The following is a 15,386-nucleotide window of genomic DNA, read 5'->3' as shown; positions in this document are numbered from 1 at the left end:
ACCTCAAACACTGACTTGAGTAAAGCACTAGCCCTATACATTTATTTCTGAAGTCCTGTTTGATGATTCATCTACTAACAATGTCTTATTTTTCCACAGCAACATACGGCATCGAATTGACTGCTATGTCATTCGTCGGTATGACGTCACAACAGGAATCGTATTCCCAAGCGCAGAGCGCGGAGGGCGCGGAAAAGGACACGGCCAGCACATCGAAGACGAAACCCTCATTGATATGCGCGGTCACCGTCACCAGGACCAACACCGCGCCCTCCGACCAGCCCATCCAAGAAGACTCCAGTAAGGCTCTCTTCGAGACTGGTGCGGCGGATAAGGCCAAAGAGAGCGTTCAAGCGATGAACGACGAGAACGAAGCAAAAAGCAATTTGCCGTCCTCAAATAAAATGTTGTATCTTTTGACGTACGACATACACAGTTCCGTAGCTGGGTCCGTGACCACGGTGGTCCAGACCAGCAACGGCAGCGGCAACTCCAAGCCCGGCGGCAGCAAGAAGGTTTGCACCGTCGCGCGCAAGGACGACGCCAACATCTACGACGAGATCTACTTCCAGTACTCCGACGAGGACACCGAGCTGCCGCCCTGCACCAGCAGCCTCATGGACGAGCAGATCAGCAACGTGATTAACCTCAACGCGTCCTCCAGCAAGGACGACTGCAAGATATGGGAACCGAAGAAGATTATCTTCATGAAGCATTTCAAAGTGCCGCCTCCGCCGCCGCCCACGGCGCTGTTGCCCGAGCTCCCGGAATCAGGACAGGGCAGCATGCTGGACTTTGTCGGCAAAATATCCCAGCTCAAGAGCTGGAAGAGCGGCAACCTCGAGTCGGTCGGCACGAAGCTAGCCGACCAAACCGATGCGGTCCTGCAGCAGGCGGACCCTATAACCCACTACCTCAACATGAACGGACCTCTAGAAATCTCGGACCTCAAGTGGTACGAGGGAGGCGACGGCGGAAAGGTCAAGGTCACGACCTTCGGAGGCACAAAAGTCAAGACGCAGACCGTCGTCAGCAACAGCAACAACGACGGCTTCGACAGCGACCCCCCGGCCGAGGAGGTCGTGTCGCAGGGCATCGCCATACAGTGCCTCAACGTCCCGACCAATCTCATCCTCAACGACGACTCCAAAGTCACCCATCTCTTGCCCACTGAAGATAAGGAGCATTTACTCGTCGTCGTCTCGAGTATCACCTCGGTCTCGGTGAAACTCGAGGACGACGCGGACACCGACGGCGATATATGGATGGACGTCGACGAGGTGACCGAGCCGCCGACCGAAAAAGATTGTTCAGACGCGAAGGCCTACTTCCTTCTCTACAAAATCAACAGCCAAACCTCTGTGTGCACTTTGGACGACAACCCAGTGTTCATGAAAGAGTTGCCATACAACGAAAGTCCCGTAGACATATGCCTGTTGCCTATGGATAAGCACTCGTTCGCAGTAGTCTCAGTTGACGGCTGCCTCCGATTGTACTCGATCGCTGACTTTTCTTTGTTGACTGAGAAACGAGTTCCTAAAGAACACTTTTCATCTGTCACTTTCTGTGCTTCGGTCGACCGCCTGAGCGTGTCGACGAAGCACGGAATCATTTACTTCTACGCCCTGAACAACGGCGAGAAAGATAACACAGGGGACGTGGACGACGACGAATTCGCCAACATAGATTTCGACATGCTTCAGAAAGCGCCTCGAGACGAGGTGTGCGGGCCGCTGCCCCCGCCCGTCATCATCGCGAACAAGACTGAGTTGGATATGAATGACTTGGAAGCATTGATATCTCTAACAGGGTCTTACGGTACGAACACGACGGTGCCCTACAGCGCCGTGGTGCCCGGCTTCTGGTGCGAGCTGTCTCCCGCGCAGCGCTCCAGATCCGACCACCAGAATAACAGGACTTGGAGACTCCAGTCGTCGACCTGGGACGAGCACGTCCTGGAATTGACCTTGCCGTACAGCGTTTCGTTAGCGCACGTAGAGTTCGGCTTCACCTTGCACACGGCCTGCTCGGCCAACCTGCCGGTGATCCAGGTCACACTACTGAAACAGAACCTTCACGGGCTCGGATACAAGAAAGACGCGTCGTACGGCTCGCCCGTGCACTTTTCGATCGACGCAGAAAACGCGACTAACGTCGAGAACCCGGTCAACAGCGAGGAGTATTTGCAAGCTCACAACGCCGAGATTCTCGCCGGTCCATTGCTGTTATCCTCCGGGCTGGACTTGACGCAGCAGTCCGGCACGCTCATATTGACCAGTCCCCGCCTGTATCGAGCACGAGGTCGGACGTTCTTGATACACATCAAGTCGCTCTTCGACCCGGCCAAGGACCTGAAGGCTCAGTCCAAAGAGAGCGGGTCGAAGAAGTCCGGTTTTATTGGATGCGACTGGCTGCACCAGATATCGCTGACGGTGCGCGCGAGCCCGCCGACTGATATTCCAATGGAGCGGCAGCAGAGGATCGCGATGCTCGAATCTAATTCGTTTTTGGACACTCTTTGCGAGATCGCGACCGGCGGGGGTGATTCCGAGAAGCGGAAATTGGCTTTGGATTTGCTGATTTGGACGGTATCGATCCGTCTGCAGCGGATTCGCGCTGCTAAGGCGGAGAAAGGCAAGGGTAAAGAGACTGGTAGCGCGGCCGAGGCGGCGCAGCTGGAGTGCGCGCGCGCCGTGGAGCGCCACGCCGACGCGCTCATCAAGAACTGCGTGCTGTGCTCCAACCGCAGCATCGCCAAGAAGTGCGTCAAGATCATGCTGATCACGAGCGAGTGAGTATTTGTCGTTGTTTTTGATGATATGGTTTTTATTTCGGGACGAATGGGCAGCTATGCTTCGTAGGATTAATCGTCTTCTAAGTAGATACACGCCTTATCGGGATTCGTAAGTTGCATTTACATGATGATATAGTAAATATACTGGTCATCACAAAAATCGGCCCACCTACGTTTTACAGAAAAACTCGTTTCTACTGACACAATCATGGTGCCCCAACAATATTGGTGTTATTTGAAAAATGTGAATTGAAAAAAGACCTCACTTTGGGCGCACCTCTGGGATCAATTAGACCAATTTTTATGGTTATAAAACCAAATAATGATCTCACGTATCCTCTTTAACAGATTGATAGCGATTAATCCCAACTTAATAGTTTTATAGCCATAAAAGTTGGCTCAAGCGTAACTACCTATTTTTTGAAGAAGTGACTGGATTCTTCTACAGACACATTTTTGGGGTAAAAACCTTTCCTTTAATGAAATGAAGTTTAGAACTAGGCTTTTAAATGGTGCCAATATTGGTGGGAAGTGGGGATGCATACGTTTGAAAGTGCTTGTCGCGGGAGGGTAGATTTTTGTGATGACCAGTGTAAGTTAAAGATTTGGAACGAGTTCCTCTGTCAGCTGCCGGACGATTTGTAGTTCATGAATCTACCATGTTTTCAATTCAATATTTAATTAACGCTTTTCCAACAGGGGCGTAAAGCAACTGCCCAAGCCTTGGAAGTCGACCTTCGAGCAGACACTAACCAACAGCGTGAGCGGGTGCATCCCGTTCCTCGGCGCGTGCGAGTCGCCGGGCGCACTGCGTTGGTTGGCGGCGCTGGCACAGCACGCGGCGCGCGGTGGCCAGCGACAGGCGGCGGCGACGCTCGTGGCGGGATGCCTGGCGCTGTTAGAACGCACTGCGAGGTGTCTGCGCGACCGAGCTGATGTGTATCATCAGCTGCTGAGGGCTAGGTGAGTGTTCGTTCGTTCGTTCGTTTCAGTCAAATGACGTCCACTGCTGGACAAAGGCCTCCTCCAAGGTTTTCCACAATGCACGGTCCTGCGCGTGAGTGAGGTGAGTGTGTTTGACGCTAATTGTAATGAATTACCAATCCGGTTTGCCTTTGCAAATCCTACTCCATAAGAGTCCATAATACCCCCTCCGTTGTCTGCCACCAGCTGCTCAGAGCTAGGCGAGGAATGCTATCTGACACTAGCAGTAGCTACTCACTCTATATTCATTAGATTAAAATAGTTACGGGTCCATCAGTAAGAGGTCTTCCAGGACTACTCGACCTTCACTCGTTGAGTTTCGCTGGAGGCTAATCTGTAGATGATGGATATACAAGAGTTGCAATGGTGAAAAAAGGTAGAATTAGTACCGTAAACCCTAATGCATACTGCGTTTTTATAGGCATAAATAATCAAAAATGATTTCCCATCAGGTTTGGCCTATACGGGCTGCCGCTAGAGCGCACAATCTTCGCATCAGAAGTGCCAGAACTGGGCCGCGGCTCGTCGACTCCAGTCACATACGCCAGCGTGCTCGCAGGCGACAACGCTACGCCGCCCAGCGCTAAGACTGATTGCCAGCTCAAAGACTTGCTCAATCTACCCCCGGATATCGGTAAGTGTTGCCACTTGCAGACGGCTAGTTCTGGGAATAAGGGCTATAAAAGTAAATTAAATATGGAGTTGGGTAGTTGACTGACACCATTAACCGTTCATGACACTTCTTTTAAAAACACTTCATTCTAGCTCGCAATTTGTTGTAAAACTATTTACGTACATTAAAATCAATAAAATGTTGAATTCGCGAAATTAGGTCAGGGTAACCTTTGCCTTACAAAATGTATGGAAGAGTCTTGTTTTGATAGCTTAAAGTGTTACTATACTAACCTATTAAATTTGACATGATTATTTCATTACGCAATTTACAGACAACAGCACATTAGGCTTTGAAAAATAGTTCTTATTACATTACGTTGCTGTCGTCTGTAATATTTTTTGTTTTTTAATACACCATTCGCCACCCTGAAGTCGGCACAGCAGATACTACAGATCATTCAGCGTCCACCCCCCCAGATGCGAAGTCGCCGCCTTCATCCGTCGCGGCGTGGGCGCAGAGCAACGGAGTGGGCGTGTTCGGGGCGGGGCTTAGCGAGGCCATGCCCCTGCACGTGACGTGCCACGCCGCCTCCGACGGGACCAAACTGGAGTCCACTGGTGGCCGTCACCACGCCTCTGTTGTCAGCTACATGCCTGGCGCGCTGGGAGTGGCTGATCCTAACCAGGTATGTGGAGACTGATGACTATGACGTAATGTGTGTTGCTTATTTTAGAGTCCTAGCAAAATACAGACTACCCATTGAAGTCGACCACACTATAGGTCGACAAAAAGGCTATAGTCTGCGGGGAAACTTAGGTATCATGACGTCTTAAGGCCGGGTAGCAGAGAAAATGGCGAAAATGAGGTTTTCATTTTTCATTTTTGAGGTACTAAACAGTAAAATTAAAGGCTAAGATTTTTATTGGGCATAGTTGAGGATATTTTCTAGGGCTATTAACGGATGGAAACACGATTTGATGAAGTTGACTCGATAGAATAAATTCCCAAAGTAACCTCTATTCGTTTTCTATTTATGGTTTTATTTTTAAAATAAGCGATTTGAGATTCTAAATCTTTTACTAAACTAAAGTTCAGAAATAACTTGAGGGCTTTTAACGGATGAAATTTTTATATTGCGTCTTATTTAGTTACTATGTTAAAAAATGTGGAAAAAATCGTCCATGACGGCTTGGACAATCTCAATCAGTCGCGCGGTGGCGCTTACGGAGGACGGACGCGTGTCAGTTTTTTGGCCGTGACAGTTCGCGATTTGTCAATATTTTTGACAATGATGACTTTGATGAGTCACAGTATAATAATATCAGTGTTACTGGAGAAAGCTTAAATTCAATTCAATTTTGTCTACCTATTGAAATTTAAATCGTTCGCATCCTTTTAAACGAAGACTCTACTCATGATACATAGTACATTCCTCAAATATGAGACAAAACCAATGAGTTAAAATTACATTTTAATAGTACCTACATACAATCGTCTTACACTCTTTAGAAGAGCACACTGACACAAATAAATAATAAAAAATACTGTCTAAGGTCTGTAGCTAAAGGTCTAAGCTGTAAGATAGAAGAATCTTCTAGCCAAAAAGATGGCAGATGCAGCAGATGTCAACGGATTTAAAACTGGAGTTCATATGACTCCTTGTAGACTTGAGTCTCTAGAGCGTCCCTTCCTCCACCATGCGTAAGAATTTTCACAAAAATACTGTCTAAGGTCTGTAGCTAAAGGTCTACGCTGCAAGATGGAAGAATCTTCTAACCAAAAAGATGGCAGATGCAGCAGACGTCAACGGATTTAAAACTGGAGTTGATGTGACTCCTTGTAGTTTTGAGTCTCTAGAGCAGTGGTTCTTAACCTTTAAGTCATGAGGGACCATTTTACCAAATGACATTGGGAACTTTTTGCCCCACTTTTCGAAAAGTAGCGGACACAAACGAAACCTATCACAGATGATACATACTAATATCCAATGAATTTCCGTGCATTTTTTTTTCTCTCTTATATGGGAATATTGAGAAAATGAAGTTTTAATATTTTATTTTATTTTACATTTAGGTAACATTTTTGACGACCTCCGTGGCGGAGAGGTGCACACACCGGTTTTCAAGGTGTGCCGGGCCAATACTGAGGTCCCGGGTTCGATTCCCGGCCGGGACAATATAGAAAACGATCTTTTCACATTGTCTCTGGTTTGGGTGTGTTGTGGTTCGTCGTTCCCGATTTCCATAACACAAATGCCTTAGTTACTTATTTTGGGTTGGAGTAATATATGAGATGTTGTCTAATATTAATTTAAGTATTTATAATATTTTATTTATTTATATTATGTTATTTATATTTTTTATTTATTTATATTATTTTATTTACTTTTATTGGTTACTCTGCAATGCCAAACAACATAACATGTAAAAATATCAAATCATTTTAGACAAATATATTTTCAACTTAGACTCGTCATATCTCAGAATTCCCATATCTCACAACATAGCGCTTTAAGTGAATATACCTACAAGTATAAAGCTTTGAAATAAAATACGTTTCATCTTTGTCCGCCTTGGGGCATTTTCTCATATTAAAGTTCCCAATGTCCTTTCTGTCTTGTCAGGGACCACCTCATAATCGGTCAAAACCAGTTTGACTGCAAAAATCAGTTAAAAGTGGTTTTGACCAAGGTGTGCAAGTGCACATCGCGGACCACTTGGAATGCCTCCAGGGACCACCAGTGGTCCGCGGACCACCGGTTAAGAACCACTGCTCTAGAGCGTCCCTTCCTTCACCATGCGTAAGAATGTTTCAAAAATACTGTCTAAGGTCTGTAGCTAAAGGTCTAAGCTGCAAGATAGAAGAATCTTCTAGCCAAAAAGATGGCAGATACAGCAGATGTCAACGGATTTAAAACTTGGAGTTCATGTGACTCCTTCTAGACTTGAGTCTCTAGAGCGTCCCTTCCTCCACCATGCGTAAAAGTTTTCCAAAAATACTGTCTGAGGTCTGTAATAAAAGTCTAAACTGCAAGATAGAAGAATCTTTTAGCCAAAAACATGGCAGATGCAGCATAATAATAATATCAACGGATTTAAGACTGGACTGGCACCACCTTGCAATGTCATCCTCTCATTGTTATCTGTAATGTAAATTATTTTTAAAATGTATTTAAAAAATAAAATGTTCGTTTTATTATTTCAATAATCTGACCTCTCAACTCAACTATACTACACAAACACCTTTGTTCGCAACTGTACTGACGAAACCTCGATATTATACCGTTCATTTAAGATGGCAAGCTTTTTGCTGCGGTAATGCACTCCAGGTAACCGTGTGTGATGCTCGAAAAGTAGTCATAGTGATTTTCGATACAGAGCCCCGTACATACGTTATACATAAATTATGGAAAGAAAACACCCAGACCAATACAAACAAATATGTATGCAATTTTAGTATGATATTTTTATTTATTAATAAACAAAAAGACTGAACAAAATTGATGCGTGTACTGATTAATGTAATTAACCACATGCAAAGCTTTGTGAATTGCAACAACTATAATTTATTATCCAAGCTCTAAATAATGGCTACTACGAGTAACTGATCATAAAATATTTTTCCAATCGCTCAAGCTCCCGAGGATCTACCGATAGATCGGGTGACGTAATCTTGAAATTCTTTTATGCTGGATTTCTATATTCAATCCTAATCCAAATTATACGGATTTGGATTGTCAACTGTCAAATTTTAATATGTTTTTGGCCAAAATAACTGCGGTTTTTGATGTTTTTACATTTTTATATTGTTTATAAGACTATTTAAACAATATTAAAGTGTAAATGCATCGAAAATTTTGGAAATATAATCTAAAACTGAATTCAATTTGACAGTTGTAATCCGGATTTGGAGAAGGATTGAATATGGAAATCGGGCGTTAGCCGGCGCGGAACTTCCGGAAGGTCGGGTGACGCCACGCCTCTTTGAACCGTGTTTACTTTGGCAGTTATATACTATGTTTATTCGATTCTAAAATATATTCCCAAAAATTTTGAAAGTTGTTTTAATTTGTATCACTTGGATATGATTTGTATTAGAAAGTGCTGTGAGTGTGACGCTTGAACGGAAGGAAGTCAACCTAACCTAACCAACTGCGTATTTCTATACTGTGTAGCCGCGAGAGCTCTTTGGCGCGCTGTCTTCGGCGAAGTATTGCGCGCGCAGATTTTGACAGCGCGAAATACCTACTTTAGCAGAAATACCAAGCCTTAATCGGTGGAGAGATACAGCTGACCAGATAACGTTTGGGGATGGGTGTGAAAAATTATCGCCGACGCCGGATATGAGGCATGAAGTCCTAATTGTTTTTAACTTTCCGTCTCACGCGGCTATCGACGAGTCCATGCATGTTTGTGTGCGAAACGAATGTTTATTGTTCAAGTAAGTCTAGATTAGTGTAAAAGTTAAGAGGCATATTTGTTCGCAGCTTTGGTCCGCAGTGAAAGAGGGCCAAATGAAACAAACATCCCAAGATCCCGACTCTTTAGAGGACGTCGAGAGCTCTTTGATGGACTGTGATCCTCAAGAGAAACTCGAGTTTTCTGAAGAGAAGCTTTTTAAGGTTAGAAATGTAGTTGTGCGATGTCGTCTGTGATTTTTCCTGGAGTCGTTTATTATGTCGTTAGCAATGTGTATAAACCTGGACTATTTTTACAGGAACAGGAGCAGTGCAAGATCCCGTGGGCGGGGCTGGTGACGCGGCCGCCGCAGCATACGCTGGTTGTGGAGCGAATGCACTCGGGCGCGCGCAGATATATCGTGCTCGACTTCGGACACACTGTTCGCCTCACAGACGTGGTATGTGTGTTCCTTTACACTAGCCCATAAACGTGGTTTAGACTAGCAATGAAACTTGCAGAAGTTGACTTCCGCTATTTACCACTGTGGAAATAGCTGTGGCAAGTGAACTTCTGCAAGTTTTATTGTTAGTGTAAACCTCGCTCATATGATAGGGTCATCTTGTGGGTGTGGTCGATATGACTAGATTTGTGCACTTTTTACACAGAATTATTTCATGAGTCACGAAAACACTGCGTTTGTATCATTGGTGCTTTAATTATTAGGTCAAAGCTTGAGCGAGATAGATAACAATAATATGTTGACAGCGTTACTTTCACAGCGGTTTTTTTATACACACACTTAACATAGCTGAAAAACAAAAGTTTAACGAGTGCAGCATTTCGAGACGTATTTATCGTTGCACAACTGAGTTCAATCTAACAAATACACAAATAATAGTGGGCTTTGTTCTTTAACTTTTTATGTGATTAAAGTATTTTGGAATCTACGCTGTTGTAACTAAAGTCTATTTCCAGATAATCCCGTCGTGCTCGGACCTGGTGACGCTATGCATCGACATCTGGGTGGCGGGCGAGGAGACGGACTGCGTGAAGCTGGTGTTCGCCACCGACATCGCCACGAAACATCTGCTGCTCACCGACATACAGCCGCCGCCGCTCTGCCGGTACATGAAGGTACGAAAACCGCCTTTATTATTATGATGGTAAGGTTCATGTAAGCGGGCGATATCAAAGGAAATCTTCGTTCGGCCTGATCATCACTTTCCATCAGGTGAGATGCAGGCCAAGAGGTACTGGTACCTGAGACTGTAAATCAGATAATGACCTAAAATCTCACTACTGTAGGGTGACCGAATCATCTAATAATATGCATGTGCAGTCGACACATACTAAAACATTTTTGTTGCAAAACGGCAACTATTTATAGCTCGATGTCCCGAACGTCTATATTAAAAAAAATCTTCATTTCTACCTTATCTTGTTTGGGCCTATTTATACTCACACTCATTTACTCTCATTTGTGTATTTAATAAAGCTAATTGTTAATTTATTTAATTAATATTTAACGTGTGAGCTTTTTTCGTCTGAAACACAGGTTCTTAACCTAGCTCAGGCTACAAAAGACTATGAACTGTATATGTAAGCTCTAGCATAATAAGTTCTTATAATGCTCTTATTTTAATGAATAAACTATTTATTATTATTTATTTGTCTGCCACAGATCACAACAATAGGCCGCTATGGGATGTCGGCAATGAAGTGCAAGATCCCCCTCGGCTGGTTCTACGGCGAGATCGCCGAAATCGCTAACGTGCAAGCGTCCGTAAACGCGCTCAACGCTTTGCACCAAGACCTGGCCTGCAGGTTTAGGTAAGAAGCTCTTACGTAAATTAGGAATCTGACAAAAGTTATCTATTAATAAATAGCTTCGGCCGCATGGTTATTGGTCTGTAACAGAGAGACTTTATCGTGCGCGCTTCCCTGTTTCAGAAATACATTTAGATAATGCGATAAAACTGTGTCACAAACTAGCAAAACAACTTTTAAATGTACAATTCCTGATACATGTTATCCCATTGAAACCGTGCATTATTCTGGATATGCAAACAATTTGATCTATACTCTGTAATATTAACCCTTCGTGTTATTCCAGACTATAAACTATCTCTGTTTGTAAATAATTTACACCTCGTTAAATTACAGTAATTCTGGTATGATTGAGTAAAAGAAATCCATCCAAACTTTCGCATTTACAATCGTAGTAAAAAGTATGTTATTATCAATAAAACAATTCTGGATAACTCTAATCCTAAAATTTCTCCAACAGGCTTGCATCAGGCAAACTAATGGACCTACTCAACCCCTACCTCGAACTATACAACGGGAACGCCGCCCACATGATGGCGTACCTAAACATCGCCAACGACACCGACAACAGTGTAGTCGCGGCCTACACCGAGTGCATTGAACTCCAGCAGCAACTACACACTTGCAACAACATACTGAAGAGACTGCAGAACACGCCGGATTGCAATCCGACGATATTGAACCTTATTAACAAGGGCAAGATCAGCTCTGAAGCGCTGCTGCAGAGGTCGTCGACCGACAAGCTGACGGTGATCAGCGAGAATGTCGTCGATATGCTGCTGTACTTCTTCTTCCAAATGGGCGATGTGGTAAGCTTACTGTGAAATATTACATACAGTATTAAATAGTACCTATAGACACTCCTTACTTCAATGTACTGTTTACATTAACAAATAGTTGACTGGAGCATAACGTTATGAGTTATTTTTTTTTTAAGAAACCAATACCTTTGATTTCGCTGTCCTAATCTAAATGGGAGAATTATGAACTTGCCACCTTTTACGACGTTACAACGTCTGTCTCACTTTTTTGCACAAAAAAGTTACTGGAACGAAATGCGTGATACTAAAACACGTTTCATAATCTCTAAGCCACACACATCGCGGTAACCCAAACAATTGCGCTATCGCCAAAGTATTCGCGTATACTTCGGTGCTATTTGCATAGTCGCACTGTCGGCTGAATGTTATCGCGATGTGTGCGATCCAGCCGTAACTGCGCGTTGCTTTGCATGAAACTATTTGACGCAGTGGAGGAACTAAATGAATAGGGTATTTGACACCACCAATCAATTGCCGTACTTTTTAAAACTTTCAAAACGAAACTCCCATAGATTTTGTATGGCACTACAAGCAAGTGACGTCACTATTTTGTCAACCCAATCAAACTACTTTTTTCAATTACAATTCGAACAAAAATCGAAATTGACAGGCAATTTAAAATAAATTAGGTTTTTAAGACCAGAATGAAGTCTTTTTAAAACAGTTGTGGTTTCGAATTATTGGGGTATGGTGTCAAACTGTCTATTGTCTCGTCTGTTCAGCCGCACGAGGAAGTGACCCTGGAATGGTGTAAAGCAGTGTGCCCAGTGTCGTGGGAGTGGGGCGGGCGCGCGGGCGCGGCGCTGGCCACGCTGGCGGCGCGGCTGTGCGGCGCGGCGGGCTGGTGGGGGCCCTACCTGGCCGACACGCTCGTCGCCGCGCTGCAGGACGCCGACGCGCCGCCCAGGGCGCTGGACAGGTAGCTATACAACACTAGCGAGCTCAGGGCTGCTCTATAGCACGAGGAGTGACCCTGGAGTGGTGCAAGGCGGTGTGCCCAGTGTCGTGGGAGTGGGGCGGGCTGGTGGGGGCCCTACCTGGCCGACACGCTCGTCGCCGCGCTGCAGGACGCCGACGCGCCGCCCAGGGCGCTGGACAGGTAGCTATACAACACTAGCGAGCTCAGGGCTGCTCTATAGCTCGAGGAGTGACCCTGGAGTGGTGCAAGGCAGTGTGCCCAGTGTCGTGGGAGTGGGGCGGGCTGGTGGGGGCCCTACCTGGCCGACACGCTCGTCGCCGCGCTGCAGGACGCCGACGCGCCGCCCAGGGCGCTGGACAGGTATACAACACTACCAAAAAGGTGACCCACACGGGGTGCAAGGTGAGAGTGGGGCTGAAATACTCGTCGCCGCGCTAGCTGATACACTCGTGGCCGCGCTAGACGACGCCGACGTGCCGCCGCTAGACAAGTACTTTACCGCACTAGCAAGCTCAGGGCCGTGAAGAAGAAAGTGACTCCCTAGTGGTTGGTGGTTGTGTCGACAGGCTAGTCGTCGCTACGCGCCGCCAAGAGCGCTGGACAGATACTGTAATGCACTACCAAGCTCGGGTCGTTCTATAGCACGAGGGGGTAATCCGTGAGTGGTGCAAGTTGTTGAGCCCGCTGTCACGGGAGAGAGGCCGACGCTGAAGCGCCGTCACGAGCGTTTGATAAGTACACAGCGTCACACTGTTCCTGTATGAAGTTACTACTGCTATTTATTATGTCATTTAGTTTCCACTGCAAAATAAGGAGGATTTGTCCTAGATTTCCCACGCCTTTTCAAAACTACTTTGAAGTTGATTGCGTTTTGAAGTGTAATGGAAAAAATCTAGAAAATTATGAACCATCTTAGCAGCAGTATTTTTAGCCGTTGGCAAATCTGAACTTAGTATCTTTTTAGCGCCCGTATTAAACAACAATACTTAAAACTCAATGTAACATAGTATATCACGCTATCTTTTTCGCAGATGTCTCGTGCTAGTGATGTACATGTGCCGCAAGAGTCTCTTCGCTCAAACCGACCCCGAGCAAGGCGTCGCGGCCGCGCTGGCCGAGCGCGCTCTCACACTAGTCAGGGCTCCGAGGGCACAACCGGCGCTGACAGCCGCTATACTGACGGCACTTGCGGCTGTATTAGACGCCGCGGCCGCTGCGCCGGCCAGCCAAACAAAACACAACCGGTGAGTGACGCACTAGTCGTAGATTGTCTATTGTCTAGGTCATTTACTCTGGTCAAGAATCCGAGAGCACAACCGGCGCTGACCGCCGCTATACTGACGGCTTTAGCGGCTGTATTGGACGCCGCGGCCGCTGCGCCGGCCAGCCAAACAAAACACAACCGGTGAGTGACGCACTAGTCGTAGATTGTGTAGGTTTAGAGATTGTCTAGGTCACTTTTACTCTGCATCTGGTCAGAGCTCCGAGAGCACAACCGACGCTGACCGCCGCTATACTGACGGCACTTGCGGCTGTATTGGACGCCGCGGCTGCCGCGCCGGCCAGCCAAACAAAACACAACCGGTGAGTGACGCACTAGTCGTAGATTGTCTAGGTTTAGAGATTGTCTATTGTCTAGGTCACTTTTACTCTGGTCAGAGCTCCGAGGGCACAACCGGCGCTGACCGCCGCTATACTGACGGCACTTGCGGCTGTATTAGACGCCGCGGCCGCTGCGCCGGCCAGCCAAACAAAACACAACCGGTGAGTGACGCACTAAAACCTGGTCCGTGAGCACGTAGAATTTTGTCCAATGACCCCAAGCTACCCATCCTTATCGCTCGCGCGTAATTATGTTGATGTCGTGCTCGCACACTCACTGCGGGCGCCCGTCGCACAGTCGCGACAGCAATATAATTACGTGCGAGCGATAAGGATGGGTAGCTTGGGGTTCACGGACAAAATTCTACATGCTCACTTACCAGGCTTTAGTCGTAGATTGTCTAGGTCACTTTTACCCTGGTCAGAGCTCCGAGAGCACAACCGGCGCTGACCGCCGCTATACTGACGGCACTTGCGGCTGTACTGGACGCCGCGGCCGCCGCGCCGGCCAGCCAAACAAAACACAACCGGTGAGTGACGCACTAGTCGTAGATTGTCTAGGTCACTCTTACTCCAGTCAGGGCTCCGAGAGCACAACCGGCGCTGACCGCCGCTATACTAACGGCTTTAGCGGCTGTACTGGACGCCGCGGCCGCCGCGCCGGCCAGCCAAACAAAACACAACCGCTGAGTGACGCACTAGTCGTAGATTGTCTAGGTTTAGAGATTGTCTATTGTCTAGGTCACTTTTACTCTGGTCAGAGCTCCGAGGGCACAGTCGGCGCTGACCGCCGCTATACTGACGGCTTTAGCGGCTGTACTGGACGCCGCGGCTGCCGCGCCGGCCAGCCAAACAAAACACAACCGGTGAGTGACGCACTAGTCGTAGATTGTCTAGGTTTAGAGATTTTCTGGGTTACTCTCACACTAGTCAGGGCTCCGAGAGCACAACCGACGCTGACCGCCGCTATACTGACGGCACTTGCGGCTGTATTGGACGCCGCGGCTGCCGCGCCGGCCAGCCAAACAAAACACAACCGGTGAGTGACGCACTAGTCGTAGATTGTCTAGGTTTAGAGATTGTCTATTGTCTAGGTCACTTTTACTCTGGTCTGAGCTCCGAGAGCACAACCGGCGCTGACTGCCGCTATACTGATGGCACTTGCGGCTGTATTGGACGCTGCGGCTGCCGGCCAACCAAACAAAGCACAACCGGTAAGTATTTTTTTTTGTTTAGCACTTAGGCCCTTTTCAGGGCTTTTATACGCGTCCCAAATACAGTTTGCCCTACCATTCACTTCGGGAGAACATAATAATATGATGAAGTAAGTGATGCAAATGCTTGGTGGTTGATATTATTTATTAGTCTTTTTCTTCCATGGTAAAAGCAGTCTGAGTGACCAAAGACAATCTATCTAACTTGC

The 15,386-nt window shown here is 46.6% G+C and overlaps 1 protein-coding gene across 1 annotated transcript in view; it reads left to right on the top strand.

The window, feature by feature from the left end:
• The window catches only part of LOC135080900 (baculoviral IAP repeat-containing protein 6), a 74,787-nt gene that overhangs the window by 6,714 nt on the left and 52,687 nt on the right, over positions 1-15,386 (top strand). Inside the window, exons 7-17 of the mRNA XM_063975630.1 lie at positions 100-2,791; positions 3,494-3,757; positions 4,231-4,412; positions 4,871-5,079; positions 8,881-9,015; positions 9,111-9,251; positions 9,770-9,928; positions 10,476-10,624; positions 11,082-11,430; positions 12,165-12,361; positions 13,393-13,605. Coding sequence (XP_063831700.1) covers positions 100-2,791; positions 3,494-3,757; positions 4,231-4,412; positions 4,871-5,079; positions 8,881-9,015; positions 9,111-9,251; positions 9,770-9,928; positions 10,476-10,624; positions 11,082-11,430; positions 12,165-12,361; positions 13,393-13,605 — 4,690 coding nt within the window. The remainder of the gene's footprint in view (positions 1-99; positions 2,792-3,493; positions 3,758-4,230; positions 4,413-4,870; positions 5,080-8,880; positions 9,016-9,110; positions 9,252-9,769; positions 9,929-10,475; positions 10,625-11,081; positions 11,431-12,164; positions 12,362-13,392; positions 13,606-15,386) is intronic.

Source organism: Ostrinia nubilalis, chromosome 18 (assembly GCF_963855985.1).
Source record: "Ostrinia nubilalis chromosome 18, ilOstNubi1.1, whole genome shotgun sequence".
Lineage (NCBI taxonomy): Eukaryota > Metazoa > Arthropoda > Insecta > Lepidoptera > Crambidae > Ostrinia > Ostrinia nubilalis.
Note: the sequence above shows the minus strand (reverse complement) of the source record. Positions and strands in the feature narration are given on the sequence as shown.